Here is an 11968-nt window from a genome sequence, read left to right as displayed (position 1 = left end):
CTTTCGACCTCACGGCTTCCATGGCGCCATGACAGTAACTGCACAGTCATTGCAATCCACGCCAAGCGTCCTCACACACGCACGGATTACGCCTCCGACCCCAGGGACGCTCATGAGATAATAACGGCGCAACATGGCCGCCGCATCGGGCATCGTGCCTGCGCAGCCCGGCTTCCTGGCGATTTACAATCCCAGCCTGGGAACCACCGATGAGACCGTCGCCGACCAGATCGTCTACTACTCCTCGGCTAGCAGCATCCAGGCCGGTTCCAAGCGGCGCCGCCACCACCGGGGGCCCCATCAACGCGATCCGGCAGAGTCTGGGTCTGGTGACGTCTCCAACGAGGAGCGCAACGAGCAGCTGCGGCAGATCGGGCTCGCCCAGGCCATGGTCGAATTCGGCCGGAACTTCTCGCGCGGTCAGCCCGTCGACGCCATCGACACGGAGCGCAGCCGCGTGGTGCTTCACGAGTTGGAGCCGGGCTGGTGGATCCTCGCCGTGCGTTTCCCGCCCTGATTTCCTCGCCGTCCGAAAGAAACTAAACAGCCCCCTTCCCAGTCCATCGATCTCACCCGCCTCCCCCTCCCACGCAGCAAGACCTCGACGACACAACCGCCACCACCACCCCCAGCCCTTAACGCCCCCTCTCCTCCGCCAACCGACCCATCATCCCCAAGCCAAGACCAGAAATACGACTACTCCACCCGCGAAGTCAAGCCCGCCGTGCTGCTCAAGCAGGACCTCCTGCGCGCGCACGCCCTCTTCCTCCTCCTGCTCCCACCCTACCATCCTTCTTCTCCCCCCTCCCCCTCACCCACAGACGCCAGCGACAGTTCACCGCAGCCGCCGCCGCGCTCGCTAGCGACGCTCTTCGCCACCCGCCCGCGCGCGCACTGCGCCGCCCTGCTCGCCCGCCACTGGGACGCCTTCCTCGGCTCCTGGTCCGTCCTGCTGCACGGCAACCCGGCCTGCGCCGTGCTGGGCGGGCTGAAGGTGGCCGCGAGCGGCGAGCTGGGCGTCGGCGTCGGCGAGGAGGACCGGGGCAGCGCCGAGCGCGCCGTGCTGGAGGGCCTTGTCGGTCGCGTGCCCGGGCTGGTGGATCTGCTTGTTGGTAGGTATGGTCATGTTGGTAAGGCGGAGGGGGAGGAGGTTGTGCTGGGCAGAAATAGGGGGAAGGGGAGAGGGCAAGGGAAGGGGAGTGCCGTTGCTATTGCTGGTGGTAATGGTGGTGGTAATGACGATGAAGGGTGGCTTGGGGTGGGCAACGAAGTCGGTGCGGAGGACGGCGCCGTGTTTCTCGGTGTCGGCGCGCTCTCGCGGCAGTCGCTTCGGGCGCTGGTGGCCTGGATGGAGGAGATCTATGCGTGGGGCGAGAACGCGTATGGGTTGGTGGGCAGCGCGGCGGCGACGGGGTCGCGAGCTAGGAGGCGGAGAGCAGCGGGCAAGAAGGGCGGCACGGGACAAGCCTCCGCCGCCGGAGCTGACAAGGCGGATCAGGGAAGAGGGAAATCCAAATCGGAAGCCAACAGTGGTGCGGGTCAGAGCCCCCCGAGCGCCGCCAAAGACGCCCCAAACGAGACTGGAGGGATGGATAAGATGCTCAGCTACCTCAAGCTTGGCTACGGCACGTACTGGTCGCTGGGCACTGCCAGCCCTGCAGCCAGCTCGGACGCGGACGACGAGACAGCGCAGCCGACTGACACCGAAGGCGCAGCCTCCCTGCCGCCCGCAAGAAACCTCAACACAGGCTATTTCCTGCTAGGGTTAGGCGACCAGGGCGCCAACACTCCGGAGCAGCCAGAGCCACCAGCGGGAGAGGGCGGCAAGAGGTTCCCGACCGTCACGGTCGAGCTCGAAGACTCAGAGGGTTCCCGCAGGACAGCCCGTCTCCGCCCCGTCGTGTACATCCACCGACCCTTCATCTACATCCTCCTCTTCGACCCGCAAAGCAACCCACCCACACCCTGGGCCGAGCTCTCCCAGTCGCTCCCGACAGAGCTCTCCGCCCTGCACAAACCCCTCCTGTCCTCAACAGCCTACCGTCCAGAAAAACCCCTCCCCACCACCGCAACCTCCTCCTCCGCGCAAACCAACCCCCTCGACCCGTCATCCGCAATCTACGACCTCGTCTTCGACCCAGCAACACTCACAATCCACTCCACGATTCCCAACATCCCCGACCCGCCCATCCCCGCTTCCTCCTCCTCCCCCTTCTCCGTCGCCGCTTCCCCCTGGACGCGAGTCGAAGCGCTCGCCACACATGCCCAGCTGCTGAGCATGTACGCCGCCGCGCGGGCCGACCCGGCCGCGCGCGAGCGCACGTGCAAGACGGCGCGCGGATGGTGGGTTGTGTGGAATCGCATCGGCGGCGGCGGCGGGGCGTTTGCCGGCGGAACTGATTCTCGTGATAATGCTGGTGGTGGTGGTGGCGGTGGAGGAGCGGATGCGCCGGCGGGTGAAGAGGATGATGATGATTGGGGAAGGGAGACAAAGGGTGGTGGCGGCGGCGGCGGCGGAGCGGTGGGGAAGGAGGTGTTCCTCGTGCGCAGGGCGAGTGACCATGGGCCGGGGGTTAGCGGGCTCAGGGGTGTCAGCGGGTCGTATGTTGGCGGCGGCGGTGGTGGTGGTGATGGGAGGGGGAATGGTGGTGGTGGTGGGTGGGCGGACGGGGCGAGCCGGCTTGCGCAGGGGATTGGCGTCGATACGAGGAGGTATATCGAGGCGTTGCTGAGTCTGAATCGGTGAGGGGGGATGCCGTGAGGTGAGGAGGACTTTTTCACCCGTTTTAGTGGCAGTTAGGACATATGGCCTGGGGAGCTGTGCTCTATAGAAACAGTTGCTACCGCGTCGCCCGGGCAGTTGCTGCATTCGCCTCGCGGGACCTCTGAGCATCTACACGCTGCACTGTACTGCTTACTCCAAGAATTTGGATATGAAAGGGCTTCGCTCAGTATGTGTAGCGACAATAGCCTGTTCCAACCGGGGCTCATCACTGTTCCACAATGAACTTTTTTGACTCTGACTGAGGTGGACGGCACGGACAGCCGTCGGGAGAATGGGCCTGCCTCCGGTCTACACGAGAGCGCACGGAATTGCCGCAACGAACGGAATACCTAGGTCGCCTGAAGCTGACTGTATCTTACGTGCAGATGTCGCCCACCGTGGACATCAGGTCAAATTCCAAATTCCGGGTCGCCCACAAGTATGTACAAGAAGAAAGCGAAGTCTATCCGTGGCCAAATCTATGGCTCCCTGTCCTGTCCATGTTCCTTTAGTCCAAGCCTGGACTGTCGCCAAAAACACACGAGGCGCCAAGTTTTCCAATTTTGTGCTCTTGAAAGAAAAAAATGGGTATATATCCCGGCCCATATCTGGTGATGGGCGAAGAAGAGAAATTGACATCACGTCGCAGTGCCGGGGTCGGCTGTGACATGCACGCGCCGCCCCGCTGCTGTTCCCAACGCTGGCAGCAGGTCCATGAACAAGGACGCGCTAAGGGGGTCTTAGTTGAACCACCACTCGATCTTCTCGCGGCCGCCATCGGTCGAGCCGAAGAGCTCGAGGAACAGATTCTGAGAAGCGTCGACGTCCCCGAAAGCGCAGACCGGGCATTTGTCGTGCACAACCGCTTGGGCGGTCTTCCCGTTGGCCTTGATGGTGATGGTCTTGCCACACAAGGGGTTGGCGTTGGAGACGGCGCCCATGAGCGCAGCCGACAGAGCGACGATATTGGCGCTGTTGTCCTTGCCGGTGTCGTCAATTCCGCACGAGCCGAGCCCCAGAGTGTAGTAGGTGATGTCGCCCTGGTACGTCGTGGATCCGCCGCTGCCGGACCCGGACCCGCTGCTGCCGCTGCCGCTGCTGCTGCTGCTGCTGGTCGCGGCGGGCGGGGAGCTGGTCGAAGGAGAGGGAGATGCCTGAATCGGCAGGAGAGAAGACACCACAGGGCTAGCCATGAGAAGATTGTCAGCATGTGGACCACGGAGAGGGGTTAGGCGGCGCTAGGTGCAACATACGGAGGAGGCGGGGGTGCCACCACCACTGGGGCAGGCTGCGAGGTAGTCGGGGCGGCTGCGCTTGTCTGGGTGCTCTCAATGAACAGCCCGGGGCTTGCGCTGTCGCTCGTAGACGTCGTAGACGTCGTAGTCGTAGTCGTGGCGGGCTTGGTGCTGGGCATGATCCACTCGGTGGTAGTGTCGTCGATGATCTCCGTGACGGTCTCATAGACGGTCTCGGTCACCCACGTCACCACGGTCCCGCGCTTGTTGTGGAAGTGACCATGGTCCTTCTTGCGATGCTGATGGCGGTGAGCTTGGCCATGCGGCTGAGCAGCCGCGACGGCAGCCAACAGGCCGGCAACAATCACAGTGGACTTCATTGTGGAGGAACGTGTCCGGATTGTCGGGTTCAAATACACGCGCTCCTGGTCGCGAGATTTAGAGGGCGTATGGGCCTGCGGATCGAGACGAATGAATGTAACGGGGCCGATAGCGAGAATGAGGAGGATAGCAAGTTGGTTGCTCCTAAGCTAGGCTGGTGCTGGTGTGTAGCTGGACGATGTGGTTGTGCTGGTGCTGTGAAAATGAAAGTAGGCTCACGGAGCCAGTCAGGTTAAGAAAAGGAATGGTCGCCCGAGGCGCAGCTGAAGGAACGAGGGAGGGTTGGCCGGGTTGAAAAGAACGCAGGGCAAACCGGAACAGCTGAGATTTAAGGTCTCGAAGAGAGTGCCGTCGAGGCAGGGCAGCCAACGAGGGTGAGAAACGCCTGCTTGGGAGAGAGACCGGAGTGGAGAAAAAGCCCCCCAGCTGCCGCTGTTTTGCGCCCCGGTCTCATTGTGATGCTAACTTTAGGCCACGGTACGTTACAAATGGGCCTCCCGGAACGTGTTAGTGAGTTCTCAGCTTCTTTTCCGCAGCTCGCCGGTCTAATGGCCTGAAGAGGAAGTAGACGGCAAACAGGAGCGGCAATCGGTGGCGTAGCATTTTGAGGCGGGCTGCTAGTTCTCGTTAGTCGCCTTTGTCCGTGCGAATTTTGTCAGAAAAATGGGGCCAGTCAGACCGTTCCTTGCATGGAGCTGCAAGGCACACGGGGAAACTTCGGTGCCCCTGTCATTCCCGGGAGAAGCGAGCCAACTGCCAGAAGCGGAACCCAGCCCAGCCAATGAATGGGTGGCAGTCGGTGGACACGTCGTTCTGGCCCACTTCATGGAACCCACCCAAGAGGCGCTGTCCACGTCCTTCATTCGCCTTGCGATGTTCCTTGAATGCATGCCCAGTTGGTGACGGGGAGGGGAAAGAAGGTGGCGGCCTCCGTGTGGAGGTCTGGTCCCGCGCCAGGCCAATCCACAGCCGGACACCGTCGCGGGAACGCACAGGAGCTGTCAAGAAGCAAGAAGCGTTCGTCCGAAGACTGCCGAGACGGCACGGCACGGCTGAGAATTGAGGGCGCCAGGTTAAAAGGCGCAGCCGGCCATGAGAAGTCCAGCTCGAGCCTTCGACGATCTTCTCGGCTTAGTGTGTATCTTGTTCCATTTCTCCAGTTTTTTGGGCAGAAATGCGATGCTGCCGATCAGCTAGTGTAGACTCTTCCTCCACTTGCGAATTCGCTGAATTCGCTCCCGTAGGGCTGGTGTGGTAGCGGCTTCTCGGCAACCCCACCCTCGGCGCAGCACACGTGTCTGCCAGGCAGCCCAGCGAGGATCTTGCGAGGGTTTGTCAAGCTTTCCGGTTCTGAACATCTGAGATTTCCCTCCCGCCAGGCATTCGGTCCGAGTGTGGCCCAAGAACTTGGTTGTTTTTTGATGATTCATCATTGTTTTCGAGTAAAGGTGTACAGGAACAGACCTTCCCGGCTAAACACAGGCCGGTCCTCATCCTCGATCTCGGTCACAGTGAAGGCTTTCCTTGCAGCCTTGAGGAACTGCATGTCGGCTCGCCGCCGCTTCTTGAAGCAGAAGAACACAACGGCGTCGGGGACCAATGTCAGTAGGTCCTGCAGCGTCTGCAGCAGCAGCGGGAATGCAGGCTCGAAGTAGACGCAATCAGCGGCCAGGATGATGTCGGGCTTGAAACCGAGCACTTCTTCCGAGAGTGGCTCGCCCCTGTGCCGCAGACTTGTTGTTAGAGACAGCACCACACAACTTTGACTGTGTGCCTTGGCTTGCAGATTCGCCGCAGCGCGCTGGCAAGCGCCAGAGAGAGGGGGGCGGTTTCAGCAATAGCGTAGCGCTACAGTGCGTCCTGTTTGGTTGCCCGTGCGGGGAGGTACTGTGCAGTACGCACACGACACAGTACTCCGTAGGTCGCACAAATTGCGGGGGACGTGAGCAGGTAACACTCACCAGTTGAGGACTCTGGCTCTCACTCGGTCGTCGAGTCCGTTCAGGGCGATGTTGTGCTGCATCAGCGACTCCATTTCGACCATATCGGTGATGTACAGCGGGTGCTCCAGGCTGGCGCAGCCTCTCGCTACAGTGAGTCCAACAACCCCACCGCCGGCGCCGAGTTCGAGTCTGTCAGACCACAGTTATGATCAGTCAGGTTAGCAACTGCTTGAGTGAGATCAAGGTGCAACCCCCCCCCCCGCACCACCCATGGAACCCTTCCTCACGGCATTGGGCACCTATAGACAGAAAAGTATTTTGCATTTTGGAGGGGCATCACAGACATTCTGGCGTGTTGCAGCTCATCCCTATGGTAGCGCAGCATATGCTTGGCCAGCACGAGGCCGGCCGGCCACAGCTGGCCTCCGCATCCCGACCTGAGATCTTCGTGCAGCTTGAGTGGCTCGCCCAGGAGGCCCGAGAAGTCCACTTCCGTGGTTCCCGCCGCCTTGTACTCCGGAAGAGGCGCGAGGTCGTCGCCGAATGCCAGCGGATCGAATTCCGGCGACGGTGATCTATCCCCGTTGGTCATCGTCATCCTTTCTTTTTGAGCAAGCACTCAGAAACGGGAGTGGAGATGCTGTCGCCCGGGCGTTCTGCTGTTGCGATTCGAAGGGTGAAGGAAGTAATCCGTACTGGGTTGAAATTCAGTCGGTGCATGTTATGGAATTTGTTTTCTCTGGTGCATTCAAACAGCAGCTTGCTCCAATTCAGTGGCCACATGGGGCCACATACACTGCTGCGCGGAAAACGCAGTCAACCGTGCTGTCTGGCTAGCGACTGGCCTGTCTCGAACCTCCCTTCGACCATCAGAACACTGGAAGCACCACCTGATTTCCGCGTCTCTGCTATTTGCGAATGGATGCCACAATGGACTGTCGGGCCGTTCACAACGACAAACTTTCACATATTCAACTGACCTGGCTCAACAGCGCCCTTTCTCTCGCATCCACTCCCATGTTGTAGAAGATCCTCTTGGGTGCCCATCAAGCCGTCTGTCTAACCCAGAGCCAGCTCGCCTAAAATACGGTGAAATGGACAGTGCAAGCACGTCGCGCAGCCCCGGGGTTTGCGACACGCCCTTCGCGTCGGCTTTCTCTACCACCGGCGTGGGCATGATGGATGTCCTGCGCCTTGGACTGGACCGGCATTTCGGAGGTGGTTGTCAAATGAGACATGGTCTCCAGTCGATGACCTCCCTCGATACAAACTGGCCACTGACTGGAATGCTCCGGCACAGCCAACCTCATTTGGCAATGCGCTGCGAAGTGACAACTGTGTTGTGACGCCGTGCAGCCCTTCCCGTTCCCTCCCCTGAAGAAGACTCGGTGGAATCCAGGGACGACTGGTGATGGCTGGTCATGCACCCTTGCCACTGCGATGGAGATGAACAGACACGCTAGGGGCGCGTGACGATGGGCGAACGGGCGGACGCCGTGGCCAGCCGCCCCTTGAAGACTCTGTCCGTCTCCGCGGTTGAAAAACTCCCTTCCCTAGGGGATTCCCTCTTTTCCTCATACCCGTGGCCTTTCTTCCGCTTCCACCAGTCCATGTGCCCTCTCCAGACACATTTTCAAAGAGAGAGTGGTCGACGACGGCCAGCACAAGCAACAAAGACGCCCTCGCAAATCACCACCACGATGCCATCACTCGTCGTAACGTGGGCGATGACGGCCTTGCTTCTTGTATCGCTCTCTACAGCCAACCCGACTATATCGTTCCCGCTCAACTCCCAAGTTCCTCCCGTTGCCAGGATCGGGCAGCTCTTCTCCTTCGTCTTCTCCCCGTCTACCTTCACGTCAAGCTCCGCGATTGCCTATAGCCTCTCCAATCCTCCCAGATGGCTTTCTCTCGACAGCGATGCTCGAAGGTTGTTTGGAACTCCAGAGGAAGAAGACGTTGCGCCGGGACGCGTGGTGGCCGTGCCCCTGAATCTCGTCGCCACTGACGACTCTGGGTCGACGACCCTCTCTGCAACCCTCGTAGTCTCGCGGAGTCCCGGCCCGATGGTTGAGATACCGTTCGACAAGCAAGCCCCCGATTTTGGCACCTTCTCCGCTCCCTCAGCTATCCTCTCTCCGCCGGGGAAGGCCTTCTCCTTCCGTCTAGACCCAAACACGTTCTCGAAGCCCTCTGATGCCCCGGTCTCGTATTACGCCACCATGGCCGACAACACACCACTCCCGGCCTGGATATCCTTTGACCCTACCAGCCTCTCCTTCATGGGTCAGACACCGCCGTCGGAATCGCTGGTTCAGCCACCTGAACGCTTCTCCTTCCAAGTCATTGCCAGCGATGTCGTCGGGTTTGCGGGCTCTTCGCTGAGTTTTGACATCGTTGTGGGAAACCACCAGCTCACTGCCAACAAGACCACCATTGTCTTGAACGCAACCCCTGGGATCCCTGTTTCATACACCGGACTGAGGAGCGCCGTCAGCGTGGACGGCAAACCGGCCACAGCCCAGGTCGCGCTGGTTGCCACTACGCCGAACATTCCCGCATGGCTTTCGCTGGATAATGACACCTGGCGCATCACTGGCGTCCCTCCCGGGACTGCCGAGTCGACTAACTTCACCGTCACGATCTGCGATACGTTCTCGGACGAGCTGAACCTGACTGTTTCAGTCAATGTGACACGCGACAACGCTGGCCTCTTCCGGGGGACTCCTCCCAACTTTACCGTTAGCCCTGGAGCACACTTTTCATTCGACCTCAGGCCCTATCTCTTGAGCCCGCTAGACACAGAGATTTCGATTAAGACTGACCCTTCCTATTCCTGGATCCGATTCAACTCCAGTACGGCCACGTTGTTCGGGGACGTTCCGGCGGGACTCACGGACTCGGCTGTCGATGTTACAGTCAAGGCGGCATCAAGGGATTCCAAGAGATCAGCTTCTTTCTCTTTTGACTTCCTCATTCGGGCAGTACCTGGCAGTAGGGGCTCGACGCTCACAACGACTGGGCCGGCTGCAACAAAGTCACCGGGCGGGCGACCCTCACTCGCCGGAGACAGCCTCGGAGATGGGCGTTTCAACCCCCTACTGCTGGCTGTTCTCTTGCCAGTCTTCCTTCTCCTGGCCCTGGCCATATGCGCCCTGTTCTGGTACTTCCGCCAACGGCGAGCGAGGCAAAAACCCCCGCTCAGCACTCGCGACATCTCCGGCCCACTTCCGGGATCCTTTGTGACAAGAACGGCAAGTCCGAGCGTCTCGCATTCTCTTCCTGACCTCACCAAACGTTTTGGCAAGAGCTTCTCAGCCGACGACGTTTTTGGCTCTGAGAAGAAGTATTATCTCGAGTCCCGAAGCGCTTTCCTAACCAGACCAGACCTGGCTCGGCATACAGGTGAGGTCCGGATTTTGGCACCAAACAGCAGCCCTGCCGCCGACCCCGGCGCCGTGCCCGAGGCCACCACAACGCCCATCGCGAGCAGTATGGCCTCGGGAGCACTGCTGCCGGAGACTCGGCGCAAAGTCAGCAGCTCTCTCAGTTCCATCACGGAAGCCAGCCTCGGAGAGCTGGTTGATTCGCGCGGCCTCGAGTCGGTTGGCAACGCTAGCAGGCAGTCATTCAGGGATAAAATCGAAATCAATGTGCCGAGACTACCGCAGACACCTGGGTCGACGCACACATGCGCGCCCTCTCCCGCAGAGCCGGTGTCAACCCCGTGGATCGGTTCACCCCTGACAGCTTCCGACACCGACGCGGTGCCGCTGAGGGCGGAATCAAGACTCTCGTACTATCCGCCGGCAGCAGCAATGCGGAAGGTTTCCTGGCCATGGTTCAAGGCTTTTAGAGGAAAGCATCAAGGCTCAAAACTCATTCCGAGACTGAAGAGGTTGAGTGAGCAGCCTAGTGTGTTGACTACTGACAGCCCCGTTTCCGAGCCTACCGTACTACAAGACAATGGACATGGCAGATCCATCCCTGATTCGCCGCCTTTGCCACTCACAGAAGTTCCCACTTCAGCTTCCCTCAGCGGGCCGCCTACTAGGAGCAGGAGCGGCTCTGCCGCGAGTCGTTATCCCGAGAAACTCGATCAAGTGCAGCCCGAGACGAGCGGTACGACAGCAGATTCAGCAACCCAAGGTCCCAGCGTGCTCAGCGTCGGAGAGCATGCCGCACCCAGCTTCCTGGATCAAGGTGACACGCCCGCAGACTCGCTGAGCATCTATGACGACATAGTCAACCGCAACCCGTTCTGCCCATCCAGAACGTGGTCGACGGTCCCCATGACGGATGAGACGGTGGATGAGACGGTCGGAAGCCCAGCACTGAGCAGGTCGGCATCCCAACAGCAGCGGAATTGGACGGTTCTGCAGGAGTCGCCCGTCATCACGGGTCGCGATGACCCGGCGCCGACGTCCGGGATGCTGCCAGAGATGGTCTCGTCGGTTCGGTTGCCTCAGGCCAAGGAAGGGGAAGAGGTTCAGGAGGCGGGAAAGGAAGGAGCTAAAGAGAAAGATGCGGAAGGGGAAGGGGGACAAGACTCTCTGGCGAGCCGATCTCTCGTGCCGTCAAGCTCAAGGCCCCAGACAGCAACGAGCCAGAACAAGGGGGTTCGAGACCCAGGGTGGTCGGGTCCGCCGAAGAGCCAGTCCAAAGGGGTCTCTTTGCACTCAGAGGGAAGCAAATCGGACTATGCCGTGTTCATATAGTGAAGGGCAGCTCCGCATTGTCAGTATAAGTACCATGCTTGGATACGATCAGACACTTCAACATTTTCAGCATAGTTGCATTCTCCTCGATAAGGTGGTGCACCCACAAAACAATGACAGCAGCAGCATCAAGCATGGCAGGCAGCCGGTATGCTCGGGATACCCCCAGGAGCTGGCCAAAGACAAAAAAGCACTGCAAGTGTCCAGTTCCTCCTCGCACGGTCTGGGAGTTTCTTTTCGAGATTCCATTGAGGGGCCGCTCCACACAGCAGCTAATTCCGAATTCTTGACGCACTGTGCCCGCGCCAAAATGCAGCGCTCAGTCGGGGGCACGCAGCGAGCAGCAGGTCGTAACGAACAATACGATAACGAACGATACACTGGACCCCGCGTCCTTGAGTGGTCGTCTTGTCATCTCTTAGCTTTCAGCTTGCAGCCTAAAGTAAGCTCTTGCAAGTGTCACATACACAGCAGAACCTGAAGGGTACCTGCCTTGTAACAGCTGCAGAACACACATTGCAGTTAGCCTGTGCAGCGTCCGAACACTTGAGAGATGGAGAGATGGAGCGCATTACTTCGCCGTGCCCCTGCCTCCATGCACAGCTTCTGTCTTCCTCCAGGCCCCACTGGGAGTTGTGCCCCTCTGTGCTTCTTGTCTCTCCGCAAAGTACCTCTGTACAGTACTGTACCTATCAACATGAATTACCTGGGAGTTACTGGCCACTGGTTGTTCAATAGTTGCGCTCGAAGGTTTTTCCACGTCTGAGAATTGTGCATAGGTAGTGCTGCTCTTGCACGGATGTTTTAGCGACCTGTCTTACACTGCTCGGGACCCTCATGTTCCTCGGTAAACTCGACGTATCTCTTTCGATCCTTTGTTTCCGTTGACCCCCCTTGCTCGTCAGCTGCACAGCCATTCAGAAAGGC

At 59.7% G+C, this 11968-nt stretch overlaps 4 protein-coding genes across 4 annotated transcripts; 2 read left to right on the top strand and 2 right to left on the bottom strand.

Moving 5' to 3' along the window:
- The first annotated feature begins 35 nt into the window (after positions 1-35).
- THITE_2106236 (uncharacterized protein) lies at positions 36-2771 on the top strand. The gene is made up of 2 exons (XM_003648549.1): positions 36-499; positions 560-2771. The coding sequence occupies exons 1-2, from the start codon at positions 134-136 to the stop codon at positions 2744-2746; spliced, it is 2553 nt and encodes an 850-aa protein (XP_003648597.1). The 5' UTR covers positions 36-133; the 3' UTR covers positions 2747-2771.
- Positions 2772-3132: 361 nt separating this feature from the next.
- THITE_2106235 (uncharacterized protein) lies at positions 3133-4012 on the bottom strand. Its single transcript, XM_003648548.1, has one exon. The coding sequence runs from the start codon at positions 3955-3957 to the stop codon at positions 3505-3507; it is 453 nt and encodes a 150-aa protein (XP_003648596.1). The 5' UTR covers positions 3958-4012; the 3' UTR covers positions 3133-3504.
- Positions 4013-5809: 1797 nt separating this feature from the next.
- Positions 5810-6915, bottom strand: THITE_2043056 (uncharacterized protein; the record flags this gene model as incomplete). The annotated part of the gene is made up of 3 exons (XM_003648547.1): positions 5810-6101; positions 6342-6512; positions 6668-6915. 3 exons carry the CDS (start codon positions 6913-6915, stop codon positions 5810-5812), a joined length of 711 nt encoding a protein of 236 aa, XP_003648595.1.
- Positions 6916-7550: 635 nt separating this feature from the next.
- On the top strand, positions 7551-11074 carry THITE_2106231 (uncharacterized protein). Its single transcript, XM_003648546.1, has one exon. It carries the CDS (start codon positions 8024-8026, stop codon positions 11039-11041), a length of 3018 nt encoding a protein of 1005 aa, XP_003648594.1. The 5' UTR covers positions 7551-8023; the 3' UTR covers positions 11042-11074.
- The last annotated feature ends 894 nt before the right edge of the window (positions 11075-11968 follow it).

Source organism: Thermothielavioides terrestris, chromosome 1, assembly GCF_000226115.1.
Source record: "Thermothielavioides terrestris NRRL 8126 chromosome 1, complete sequence".
NCBI classification, from domain to species: domain Eukaryota; kingdom Fungi; phylum Ascomycota; class Sordariomycetes; order Sordariales; family Chaetomiaceae; genus Thermothielavioides; species Thermothielavioides terrestris.
Note: the sequence above shows the minus strand (reverse complement) of the source record. Positions and strands in the feature narration are given on the sequence as shown.